The 12,926-nt window shown below is 38.7% G+C and overlaps 1 protein-coding gene across 1 annotated transcript; it reads right to left on the reverse strand.

Annotated features, from left to right (window-relative positions):
* Nucleotides 1-2,856: 2,856 nt before the first annotated feature.
* On the reverse strand, nt 2,857-11,964 carry Esm1 (endothelial cell specific molecule 1). The gene is made up of 3 exons (XM_070040937.1): nt 11,349-11,964; nt 7,616-7,768; nt 2,857-4,387 (listed from the first exon to the last, which is right to left on the reverse strand). The coding sequence occupies exons 1-3, from the start codon at nt 11,647-11,649 to the stop codon at nt 4,287-4,289; spliced, it is 555 nt and encodes a 184-aa protein (XP_069897038.1). The 5' UTR covers nt 11,650-11,964; the 3' UTR covers nt 2,857-4,286.
* Nucleotides 11,965-12,926: the final 962 nt, after the last annotated feature.

The following is a 12,926-nucleotide window of genomic DNA, read 5'->3' on the forward strand; positions in this document are numbered from 1 at the left end:
TTTTCAGATTATTTACACTTCCCCAGTACTGTAGTCATTGCAATATTAACTTTATACACATTTTGCATACTTTACAAAGTTGTTTCCTTGAATAGTTTTGTGTGTGTAAATTGTGAAAATATTAAGTGAAATAAACACAATTTTTTCAGTTTTAAATTTATAATTGGTAAAAGTAACATAATGCTATGTAGACAGTTTCACAATCATGCACAAGATTTAACCCTAACTTTATTTGGATGTGTTTTTTGTCTACAGAGTAAAAGGTTTCTACCACAATTCTTTATGGCCCATTTTTCAACCCCAGTAACTCATATCTCCATGTAATGTTGCATTTGTATAAGAGGTTGGAATGCATATTAATATATCCACTTTGTAAGAGTTACGTCTCAAAAATCAGTGTAAGTATAATCAAGTAAATCAAGCTCTACCATTGCTGCAAAAAGTACATCATTTTTCCTGACATCAAAATGTTATCTCTTTAATATTGGCAAGGAAAGACAGAAAGAAACAAATACAGCTGAGTGTGGTGGTACCCGCTTGTAATCCTAGCCACTGGGAGGCTAAGGAGGAAAATTTTGAGACCATGCTAGACTGGAGAAAAATCTACCTAAAGGAGGAGGAGGAGGAGGAGGAGGAGGAGGAGGAGGAGGAGGAGGAGGAGGAGGAGGAGGAGGAGGAGGAGGAGGAGGAGGAGGAGGAGGAGGAGGAGGAGGAGAAGGAGGAGGAGAAGAAGAAGAAGAAGGAGAAGAAGAAGAAGGAGAAGAAGGAGGAGGAGAAGAAGAAGAAGAAGAAGAAGAAGAAGAAGAAGAAGAAGAAGAAGAAGAAGAAGAAGAAGAAGAAGAAGAAGAAGAAGAAGAAGAAGAAGAAGAAGAAGAAGAAGAAGAAGAAGAAGAAGAAGAAGAAGAAGAAGAAGAAGAAAAAGAACGGGGGCAGAGGGAGGGGAGGGAAGAAGGGAGAGGGGAAGAGGGAGGGAAGGAGAGGGAGTCTCTTCTACAAAATCAGATTTCTTTCTTGCCGCAGTTAACTGCTCTTCTATCTTTGTCCTTCCCAAACAAAAATATATCTCCACCACTCAGTTTTTATACCACTTGGTCATGCTCCCACCACAACTGCTCCCTGGTCCCTGGTCACTGCTTTGCTATGATCAACAGTGACTAAGGACTCCAGTTCTGTTTTCCTTGATGACACATGGCCTGACTGGTCAACCTTCTGAAAACCTTTCTGTGAGAACATTACTTACTTCCTGAGCCCACATCCTCCAGTCTCCATTCTCCTTTTATGACTTTCTTCCAACTGTCCAAAAAACTTTCCTACATCTTTTTGGATTTTTGTTTTGTTTTGAGACAAACTCTCCTTACATAGCTCAGGAGGCTTTGAACTCTCCATCCTCCATCCTCAACCTCCCAGTGCTTTGATTAAAGGTGTGCACTGCCACACCAGGCTCCTCGTGGCTTAAATTTTCTCAGACAATTCTCAGCTTTCTCAGCTGCACAAATAGTGCAATAACAACAAAAAATGTTACTATCTTCTATCCGTGTGTACTAAAAGAGTTGTACTTGATTAATTTTTTTACTTAATTTTTATTTTATTTATTTTTTAATTTTTATTTCTTTTGCCAGTCATGGGGCTCAAACTCTGGTCTAAGAGGCTGTTCCTCAGCTCCTATTTGCTCAAGACTAGTGCTCTACCACTTGAGGACAGGTGATGTGCCTTTTTCTGTGATTAATAGGAACTAAGAGTCTCACCAGTTTTCCTTTCCTGCTTGGGCTGGCTTCGAACTACGATCCTCAGATCTCAGCCTCTTAAGTAGCTAGGATTGCATGCATGATTATAGCCACTAGCACCTGGCTTGATTACATTTTTTTAAGTGCAACTAGTTTCAGATATATTAGGAAGTATGTGAAAATATAATGCTAATATTAACTGAGTGAGCACATGAATAAGAAACCTACACTGATGAAACTGAGAATAGGTTGATATTTTAACAACTGATTGAGATTTTGTTACTTGATGCTTCTTCACGGAACCTAAAATGGGGTGCAGTAGCTATTTAATTGTGAAGTCCTACCTTTAAAGAAGTTAACAGTAAGGAAAACAAAATAAATAAAATACACTCTAAAGTTTAGCATCTTAGTACTATGTGAAAGAGCCATCATGTAATGACCTAGAACACATCATTTCAAGCTTTGGCTGTACAGCTAACATACAAGAAGTAGGTTTTGTTGGTAGTTTGGGGTGTTTTTTTGTTTGTTTGGGGCTTGGGGAGGGGCTGGAGAAGGGTATGACTTTTTTGTGTGCAGCTACTGGGACTTGAACTCATGGCCTGTAGTCTCACTCAGCCTTTTCTTCTCACAACTGGTGCTCTACCTTTTGAGCAATGTCTACAGTTCTAGCTTTTTGTTGGTTAATCAGAGGTAAAGAGACTCTTGGATTTGTCTGCCAAGGCTCATTTTGAATCAAGATCCTCAGATCTTAGCTTCCTCAGTAGACAAGATTACAGGCATGAGCATTGGCACTAGGCTCTGTGCTTGTAAAAATTAAAAAGCTACAAAACAGGGCTGGAAATGTGGTTTGGTGGTAGAGTGCTTGCCTTGCATGCATGAAGCTCTGGGTTCAATTCCTCAGTACCATATAAGCAAAAAAGCCAGAAGTGGTGCTGTGGCTCAAGGGGTAGAGTGCTAGCCTTGAGCAAAAGAAGCTCAGGGACAGTGCCAAGGCCCTGTGTTCATTTTAGTCCCTTGTTCAGATGGAAGAAATCTCTGTAGCCGAAGCCTCAATTGAAGAGCTTGTCATTTAATATCATAGAAGAGTTCTTATTGGCCAAATGACTAATAAGATATAACGCTTTAATAAAAATCAGTCAACATGAAATACGTATCATTTTTATTGAACAATAATAAATTTGTTCTTTTAAAACAAAACTTAACAGCTTATTCTGCTTACATTCAAAGACCCTTCTTCCCAATACACATTCATGACTCTGTTGGCAAACTTCAAGAATAAAATACAAGTACATAGTGAAATAATTCTTAAATAAGTTCCTCACTGCAAATAAAATTACTTCTGTGAATATTTCCAAAAAGATCTAGTATAACAGCCCTATTTGCACTAAGATTTCCCCCCAAGCATATTGCTAATTCCACTTGCCAATCAAGTTTGAAAGAAAAAAATGTGAAAATGAACTCTATGTTAAAGTTGACATGCTTCCTGCTGAAAATAAACTCTTCTTTCTCACACTTGCCAAAAATCTATTTTCTGTTTGCAACCTGAAATTATCTATGTCATGGAATTTATGTTTCAATATTTCCCCTGTTGTTTATGCTTTTGACTTTTTTTAATCCAAGAGTGACTCAAATTTTCCATTCTGCTTATTATTGTTGATTATTATTACCATAACTATCAATAACAAATTAATCATGCCTCAGATGTTTGAAAACCTTATAGAGTTAGTGACACCTTTATTCTGACCACATAATAAACAAATATTAGGTTCATTTCCTCAAGAGGATGACGTGTTCTAACATAGTTGTTTACAAAACGCATATACTTTCATTCTCCCCACCCCCCACCTCAGGCAAAATACTTCCAGTCCTAGATGAGAGATAGTATTCTTTCTTTAAACAGTGGTGTGGATGGGTACACTTGCCCTCCCCAACAAACACAACTAAGGAATGGGGGTAACCTGAGAACTTCATGACCAACCCTTGAAAAATTCCATTCAAGCTGAATTCAAGACTTGCTCAAACTCCCATAGGCTTCGAACATCCCACTTCCTGCAGTTCTTTTTGTTTTTTCACTTTTCCCTAAAGGATTTTAGAAATTAAATTCTACTGAAGCTACCACAAGGAATAGCTAAATGTTATACTGGCTCGCCCTTCCCCCACCCTCCTCTCTCTTGCTCCTGACTTCTTCCACCCCATCCCCACATTAATGCACATCCAAGTCAAAGAACACTGAGATTCCATGTGGTTTCAGTTTCCACAAGCTTCCTCTTTGACTTGACTCCACAGATTATCTAAATTGCATGTTTCGTTTTTCTGTATTACTATACACACACATTTCACAAATCTATATGCATTCGAAATATTTAACAGACAAATATCTAAAAGGGTTCAGTCTTATGCATTTTATAGATTTTTAAGTAGCCTACTATTTTTTTCTGGATTCACTCACATTTGCTCTCCAAAAGTTACATGTCCATATGCCTTAACTAGACAGTTCTTAAAGCATTGGCTGAGTGTTGAACAATCACTAACATGGAGCCTCCTCTTGGAACTTCCACAGGATCAGCGGGGATTTAGCCATTTTGTTCCTGGAGACTGAGCAGTCTTCTCTTTCGCAAGTTCTTCTCTCACAGCATTGCCATCTCCAGAAGCCATGTCACGCTCTGAAATTAGAAGAACACAAAATGTGTCCTAAAGCTTATCACTTGAAGATTGATCTAGCCATTTCTTTTGTCTTCTGTTTTCAGTGGAATTTTAAATAAAGTCTTCAATAGAATCAAAATTCTATGCTTATGGTATTGAACTGCTCTGTATCAGTTAGCACCTCTTCTTGCCTTATTTTCTTTATATCCCTATCATCACCTGCTTTTATCTTATACATGTATTTTTCTTTCTCTGTGATATTTCACCCTACCACAGGAATCCTAGGTCCATCAAGGTAAGGACTTTCTTCATTCACTGGTATGTCTCCAGCACTTGTAACAGTGCCTAGAACATAATAGACATTGAAATACTGTAAAGATAGGTCTCTAATAATATTTTTTCTTTTTCTTTTTTCTTTAATAATAGTTTAATGCTAACTAGTATAGAAGAGAGATTCACTTGTGAGTATGACTCCAGAAGGCAGATCAAAGGGTAAAACTTTAATTTTTTTTTAAAAAAAAGTTCTTGATTTTTATACAAAAAAATGTATAACATTTAGAATCTTCTAAAATGAATTCTCTGATTCCAAAAGTAGTAAGCTGTGCTTGCTTAGTAAGACGTGTATGCCCTAAAGTGAGATGCTACAACACAAATGTAGCAGCCTGGCTGTCAAATTCCTTTGACTTTACCAAACAGGCCAGACCTTGCTTCTCATTCACCTCACTAAAATACGGCTTGTGAACAGGAATTCTCCCAGACTTGGAGCAATGACTACAAATTCATTCATTCATTCATTAAAAATAACAGGATGCCTAAGGCCAGAAAGCCCACCTGATGTGACAAGTGGAATTTGGAGAAGACAGCCTCATGCAAGGAACCTCGCATGGAAAGGACTTCTGGGATAGCCTGTGTTGTTGAACCTTGGAGCCGCCTGATCTCAAAGAGGAAAGGGAGGGCAAAAGGCTCGCGCAGACATGGTAAGAAGCCTGTGGCAGGACTGAGAAGCTAGACTCCTGCCTGGAAACTAGTACATGAACCCTGAAAACAAGAAGGGAGCCCCTACCAGCCTTCCCACATATCTCTAGAAAGTTCTTCCCTCCATCCTGAACCTAGTATTTATCAAGATCAATACTAGTAAAAGCAGGCACCAGTGGTTCATACCAGTATCTTAACTACTCAGGGCTGAGATCTGAGGATCCTGGTCCAGCCTGGGCAGAAAAGACTGTGCAACTCTTATCTCCAATTGACCAGAAAAAAAGCCAGAAATAGAGGTATGGCTCAAGTTTTAGAGCACCAACGTTAAGAGGAAAAAGCCAAGTAAGAGTATGAGACCCTGAGTTCAAGCCCAGTACTGGCATTAAAAAAATACACTAATAATAATATTTTAAATGCTGTGAAAAGGGATAAAATTTAACTATTTCATCTATAAATTTCTAATAAAAATCTCAATACCAAATTCTAGTATAGAAATAATTTGTGTAAAAACCAACCAGGAAGGAATCCAAAGAGTAGCCAAGATATCAAATATTCATGAAGTTATGTATCTAGTGGGTTAAAAGGTCTGAGTTGGGAAAGGAAATTGAGACACCATTTTAGTTATATTAAATAGAGCTACTGTTGACAGAAGGAACATTCAATGAATAATAAAACATGTCTATTTACTTTGTAATGCAAGGGTGAAACCAGAAAGTATTAATGTTTCTAAATTTTTGTTGCTCTCTGTGACCTCAATCACACACACATACACAAAAAAAGCCTTTAGCATTTAACAAGATAATTTTTAGAAGGGCAAAAGAGAGCAATGGGTGAAGGCAGAGCAATACAGATGGGGTGAATTTGATCAAAGCACATTGCAGAAATGTTGTAAACATCCCAGTGAAGCCCCTTTGAATAATTACTTCATACTAATGGAAATTTTTTAATGGTTTTCATTTCAATTTAATGTCTAAGAGCATAGCCTTCCTTAACTGACCAGTTCAGTTCAAAGTAAAATATTTGAAGAAAATAGCACTGGAAAAATAAGTACATTTGCCCAATATTTCACATTTTAACTAATTTAAAGTGCAAAAGACTAGAAACAAAATGGATTAGGATGACTATTGCTATCTGGGGAAAGGCATATAGCTTATTAATATTAGTTAGCAACTGTTATCAATAAACACTGAGGATGTGGGGAAGCTGAAAATGTTTAATTAATTTTTCAACTTAATATAATTATATATATATCTGGGGTACAATGTTATACTTTGATGTATGCATCTATTAGAAAATAATTAAATCAAATTCATTAACAGATCCATAACTTCACATACCACTTTCAGTGGTAAAATTATTTTAAATCTATTCATCAATTTTGAAATACATAGATTTTATTTTTTTTTTTTGCCGTTCTCTGGGCCTGAGCGCTGTTCCCTGGGCTCCTTTTGTTCAAGGCTAGTGGTCTAGCACTTGAGCCACAATGCCTCTTCTGGCTTTTTCTGTGATTAATTGGAGCATAAAACATTTTTGTTCATCATAGTCACCATTTTGTGCATTGGAGGAATAAGTTTTAGTGGCTTTATACACATTTATTTTGACGTGCTGTTCTAAAGGAGTTTCTTTGCACTTTTGTTTTCTAAGGGCCTCATGACTTAGAAACAAGATTATCAAGTATCTGCAGAGCACCCTCTCACAGACTGTGTATTGCTCACACCCTCACAAACCTGAGTAAGAAACACACAGAGAGCGCCAGCAGGATGTGAATATTACTGCAATTTCATTCATTCCCTAAGTTGAAATCACAGCTACTATTTATCTCCTCCAAAATCCACCCAAACACATGCTTGAAATTATTCCATTTAAAAACATGCTCTGTATTTTTTTTTATCATAGCTCTTAAACTTTATCCAACAAATTCCTCATCATACTTTTTTCTCTGTGGAATTGGGAGAGAAATAGTTTTGTCTAGTAAGCATATAAAGCAGATCACTGAAGAATTTAAAGAACTAGCATATCTCAGTTGTTTCTGTCTTCTGCATCTGACCTGGGTAAACGTTATGAGGAATGACAGCATATACTACTCAAGACGATTAGTAGAATCAATTTGGAAAACAGCAACAGTAACCAAACTCAACTACCACCCACCTTTCTCCAGAAGAAAACAAAAGAAGCAAGATCATCCAAACCAACATCTTATTCTGCTTGCTAATATTTTGTAAGTTACCACTAATATTTTTAAGTTACAAAGTTAAACCACAATGAGCTCTTACCTGTGTGAGAGACAAATCTCCTGCTGGAAGACTTGGCTGTTGAATACTGGAAGAAGGGAAATTTCAGACATTTTCCTGTCACTCTGTCACAGATACCAGACTGGCAGTTGCAGGTCTCCTTGCATTCTATCCCAAAGGTGCCGTAGGGGCAATCTGAGGGCAGAGAAAGAACTTAGTGAGGAATGTGTTGCACAATAACTTCCATCCCTGCAGTCCTCAGTGATAACCTTTGGATTTGAACCAATCTCACAGATCTTGAAACAAAATCTACTTCTCAAAAGCCAAGACTTTGCCTCATTCCTGTAATTCCATGCTTGATACATAAGTAGGAGGACTACAGTTCAAGGCCAGCCCGGGTAAAAGTGTGAGACATTACAAAAAAGATAATTCAAATCATAAAAGAGAAGGAAGGTGGCTCAAGTGGTAGAATGCTTGTCTCGCAAGAATGAGGCACTGAGTTCAAATCCTAGTACAAAAAAATAGTTCTTGAAAATTAAAAGTCTGCATCATAAATGTGAAGTAACACATTCAGGCAAGATAATGAACATCTCAGGCTTGGTGTCAAGCTGAGGACAGCAATTCATAACCAATCTCCTTGAATAAATCTTATTTCTGCTTAGATGATGCTACAGGTTACAATAAACATAGTTAATTGAACAGAATATAAATTAACTCCTCAAAATATGTATGCATCAGTCATCAAAGAGTTTCACGGAGTTGATGCTGTCTGAATCTACCATAATCACAGTGTACTATTTTTAAAGGTATACTAAAAGGCTTTGAAATATCCAAGGCTAAGACAGCTGACATCCCAGCCCACCATGAAGCAATCAATTCTCAATCTTTTCCAATCTTTGTATGGTCCCTTATCTGTTAAAACAGCAGTGCAAGCTGGGCATAGATCCATATGCCTATAATCCCAGACTCTCAGAAGATAGAGGCAGACAAATCATCAGTTCAAGATGACCCTGGACAAAGTACAAAATCTGGGTGTGACTCAAGTGGTAGAGCACTTGCCTAGCAAGACCTTGAGTTCAACTCTCAGAATTACAAAATGAAACAAAACAACAAAACCAACATAACAGTAAAAGATGCTAAATGAACAAGAAATGTCAGGGTTTGCCTACCTACCAAGAACTCCTCGAAGCTTTTACAACATACATAGTTTCATTCTTACACTAAAGACTAAAAGTCACTGCATTGTAATAAAGAAGACAACGCCTTTTATTAAAAAGCTGTAGTTTTTATAACACAAATAATATCTGATTAACTAGGCTTTGAAAACCAGCAGAATGGATGTGTAATGTTTATTCCCTGGGATGGGAATAACCTTGTAAGTGTACAGTCATACACGAATAAAGAAACAAGTTGTGTAACACCTGAGCTCCACCAACCCAAGACAAGATGGAACAATCAAGATGGAAAGATTTAGGATTGCTTTTCTGGATATTTGTCAGAAGACAGAGGCCTCTACTTTTGTTTACTGTCTAGTCTTCTGAGAAAAGGAGTTATTGAAAGGGATCCTGGAAAAGCCTATAGCAGAAAAGCACTCAGTACTATGATTTGACTGTGTCTGTTGTGTTACATAAAAATGAAAACCTCAACCAAATATCCAGTGACACTTCTAACATAGCTCCTGAGATATAGAAGAGTGCTGGGCATCTAGTAAATGTTCAGTAAATTGTTGGTTGGTTGGTTAGCTGATTGTATCAGAGCAACACAGTGACAAACATCTGGCTATTTAGAAAACAGTTGATGAGCTGCCAAAGTTTAATGTTTTCATATGGGTATTCTATTTTCAAAAATGCTGAACAAGAGGAAGATCTCTTCCTAGGCTCTCCAATCTCATTATTTCCAGGGGAAAAAAAAGGTTTGAAACTATATTTATTGTCAGTCTGAAGGATGCCACAAAGGGCAACCCAAAACACATTTTCTTTTTTTTTTTTTTTTGGGTCCGGTCATGGGGCCTGAACTCTGGGCCTGGACGCTGTCCCTCAGCTCTTCAGCTCAAGGCTAGCGCTCTACCACTTGAGCCACAGCGCCACTTCCGGCTTTTTTCTTTTTGCTTATGTGGTGCTGAGGAATTGAACCCAGGGCCTTGAGCATGCAAGGCAAGCGCTCTACCACTGAGCCACCTTCCCAGCCCCAAAATACATTTTCTAATGTGTCACATTAACATCTGCTTCAATCATTGAGTAGACTACTAGAGTACTAAAATCCCCAGGGACTTGATAAATTGACTGATTCCTAGGTAATGGTGCTTTGTGATCATATCAGTAAAGTCATTTTTATCCCAAGAGAAAAAGCAATCCACTGTGCTGCTCATATCCACAAGAGTGTCAACCACGTACTCCCTCGTTTTCTTATGGGAGGAACTGCTTTCTTGGCTGATAATCCCTGTAATTTACAAAAATGCAGACCCTGTTCCATTGAAAGAAATGTGAGTGTATGTTCAGCAAAGAAAAGTGTACTGAGTATTGCACCACTTTATTGATTATAAGCAAAAACTAAGCAAAATATAAAATTCTCCTAATTTTCTTATTTCCTAACCTCTCATAGATTTTACATATTAAAGATGATTCACTTATAATTTATTTTCTAAAAGAATTGGTGAGATTCATTAAACATAATTACCATTCATAGAAGAATACAGTTTATTAAGCATATAAGATATCAGATTTAGAAGTTTTACATAGTTGTTCTCATTTTGATAGCTTCTTTGTATTATACATAGAAGCATGTTTTGCACATTAATACTATCTTTTAGTGATTAGATTATAGGGTCCCTATGTATGGAGATTTCGTGTGTGTGTGTGTGTGTGTGTGTGTGTGTGTGTGTGTGTATGTAGCCAGTACTGGGGCTTGAATTCAAGGTGTAGATGCTGTCCCATAGCTTTTTTTCCTTAAGTCTGGTGCTTTACCACTTGAGCCAAAGCTCCACTTTCATGGGGTGTTTTTAATCACCATTCTTTAAATTCTAGACATTTTTTTCAATGTTAAACATTTCAAATGATAGTCACTACATTTTGAATAAACACTTCAAAGGATTACCTGCATCATTTATCTGCAATTTCAACCTGATTATGTTTTTCTTTAAATCTATAAAGCAGTCAAACTTATTCTTTAAAGACCTCTGATTTTACTTTCTCTGCTGTTTCTGCTTGTCTTACACTATCTGCAATTTTTCTGATAATCAGTAGGATTTGTAAGTTATCTGATTAGATTACTTAAGCCCACCATATTCCATAAAGTACAAAAGTGTTCTTCAGAAAGACTTAATCATAAAAGAAGCCCTATGTCTTGTGGATCCTTTCAAGATCCAAGCCTTATTAGATCTAGGAGCTGGAAATCACTGCCAGGGGTGATCAAGTGAGAATCAACCTCTATGATCACAGCATTGTAGAGGAAAGGGCATCTAACTAACCTATTGCTAACAGATTACCTATTAAGTTGGTAAAGTTTGCTAGAAAAGGAGGCAACACACTCTTCTATTGCAACTTTCTGAAATCTTCTAAACCTAATGGGTGGAATGCTGCTTTCTTCCTGTGCCTTCCTGCAGGCTGGCTTTAGGGGCTGTTTGCAGAACTTGCCTCCTCTGTCTACCTGGGATATAACGTGCATGGGTATGTTTCCCCTGGCAGTCCTGAGAGCAAAGCCACCTCACCTCCCAAGCTGGCAAAAATAAAGCCCTAAGAGAACCCTGGACAGGGAAAAGCAAGAGATCACTGTTTACCTTTGCAGATACCAAACTCGTCACCAAAATCATCCTCCTCACTGTAAAACTGACACCTCAGCCCGGGGCCACACTTGACTCCATCCATGCCTGAGACTGTGCGATAGCAGGTTTCTCCCAGGCCTGCAGCGCACACCTGGCAGCAGCCACAGTCATCCAGCACTGTCCTCTTGCAGCGCAGGCTGCTTCTGCACTGGCTGCCGTCACAGTGATCCGGGCAATCCACCGCATACTTGGTGCTCCAGGCCATGGCCAGGTGAGCAGGGACAAGGAGCGTGGTCAGCAGCAAGAAGCTCTTCATGTTTCCCAGCTGGCTCGGGCTCGGCTCCCTGCCGTGTGGTCTTTGCTGGTGAAAAGCAGCTGTCCAAAGTGGTAGCTAAGCCTCTGCCTACACGTTTAGGAGTTTTATACACTGGGTTGCCCGCATGCTTCCCCGTCATCAATTTCCTCAAGCCAGCGGCAGCTCTGTCCTTCTGCCAGCCACTCTTGTTTTAGTTTATGAAATCCAGGATGAAGGCTGGATTAACACGTTGCTGCCATCCAGGAATTGAAAAAGCCCAAGCTGATGTCATCTGTTATGTTTAGATGGTTGTTTTGCATGAGGGCTGAAAACCTCGCTCACATCCGTCTCAAGGGCTCAAGGACGTCTGTGAAGGGGGAATAAAGAAGGTCGCATACCTCCCTTCAGGACAGGAATTGTTCTGACACCAGGCATATCACTTGGGGTGTACCCTTGTCTCCCGAGCCCCGGGAGTCAGGAAGAAAATGATATTGATATGAATCATCAAGACTGAAGACGCTTCTGCAAAAAAAAAAAGTTTAATAATAATAACTACTATTATTATAAGCATTTGGTATTTCCCCTCAATAAATAGCTATGAGATCATCTGGGAGAAGAAAGGGTTACATTGTGCCTTTTCAATACTTAGAAAAAGGAAAATATTTTGAGAGGGTTGTTTCTTATTTTAAGACCTTCCTTCCTTCCACCCTTCTCCTGAAGCATTCCAGGTCACATATATTTAAGTCTAATAGCTGTGTTTCTAGTAAGGTATGGGATCTACAGCTGAGAATTTCCTTTAAAATCAATGTTGAAAATACACAAAAGAGGTAAGATCCCACAGGCACTGTTTCTTGGTACTCGATTCTGGAAAAACTTATCAGTTGGACTTCTCTAGACTTAGGGCTCCCTGAGGAGAAGGCTCATCCATCACTGAGTCTGACTATCCAATGACCAAGTCCATTCATAGCCCTTCCCTCACCTCCTGGCTTCTATCAGAGCCTTACTAAAAGTCGCCAAACAAGGCAGCCAGCCCAAGGAAACAAGCAAGCCAGCAGGGAAATAGGAACATAGCCCTTCTGAAAGGCAAGTCATGTCAAAGGGAAAACACTACCCATCAGGAGACAAGGTTTTTATGCTATAAAGAATCACAGGGCATAGATCCCACAGGGAAAAACAGAACAGTCCTCTCTAAATACAGACTGGGCCAGAACTTACTAAGCAAGATTTGTGGTCCAGAGAGAACAAGATAAAAGAGAAGAGAGAGGGGCTCCCACACCAACCATGTGTTAGAGTCTAAG

This window comes from Dipodomys merriami, unplaced genomic scaffold, assembly GCF_024711535.1.
Source record: "Dipodomys merriami isolate MVZ:Mamm:240054 unplaced genomic scaffold, mDipMer1.0.p SCAF_30, whole genome shotgun sequence".
Taxonomy (NCBI): domain Eukaryota; kingdom Metazoa; phylum Chordata; class Mammalia; order Rodentia; family Heteromyidae; genus Dipodomys; species Dipodomys merriami.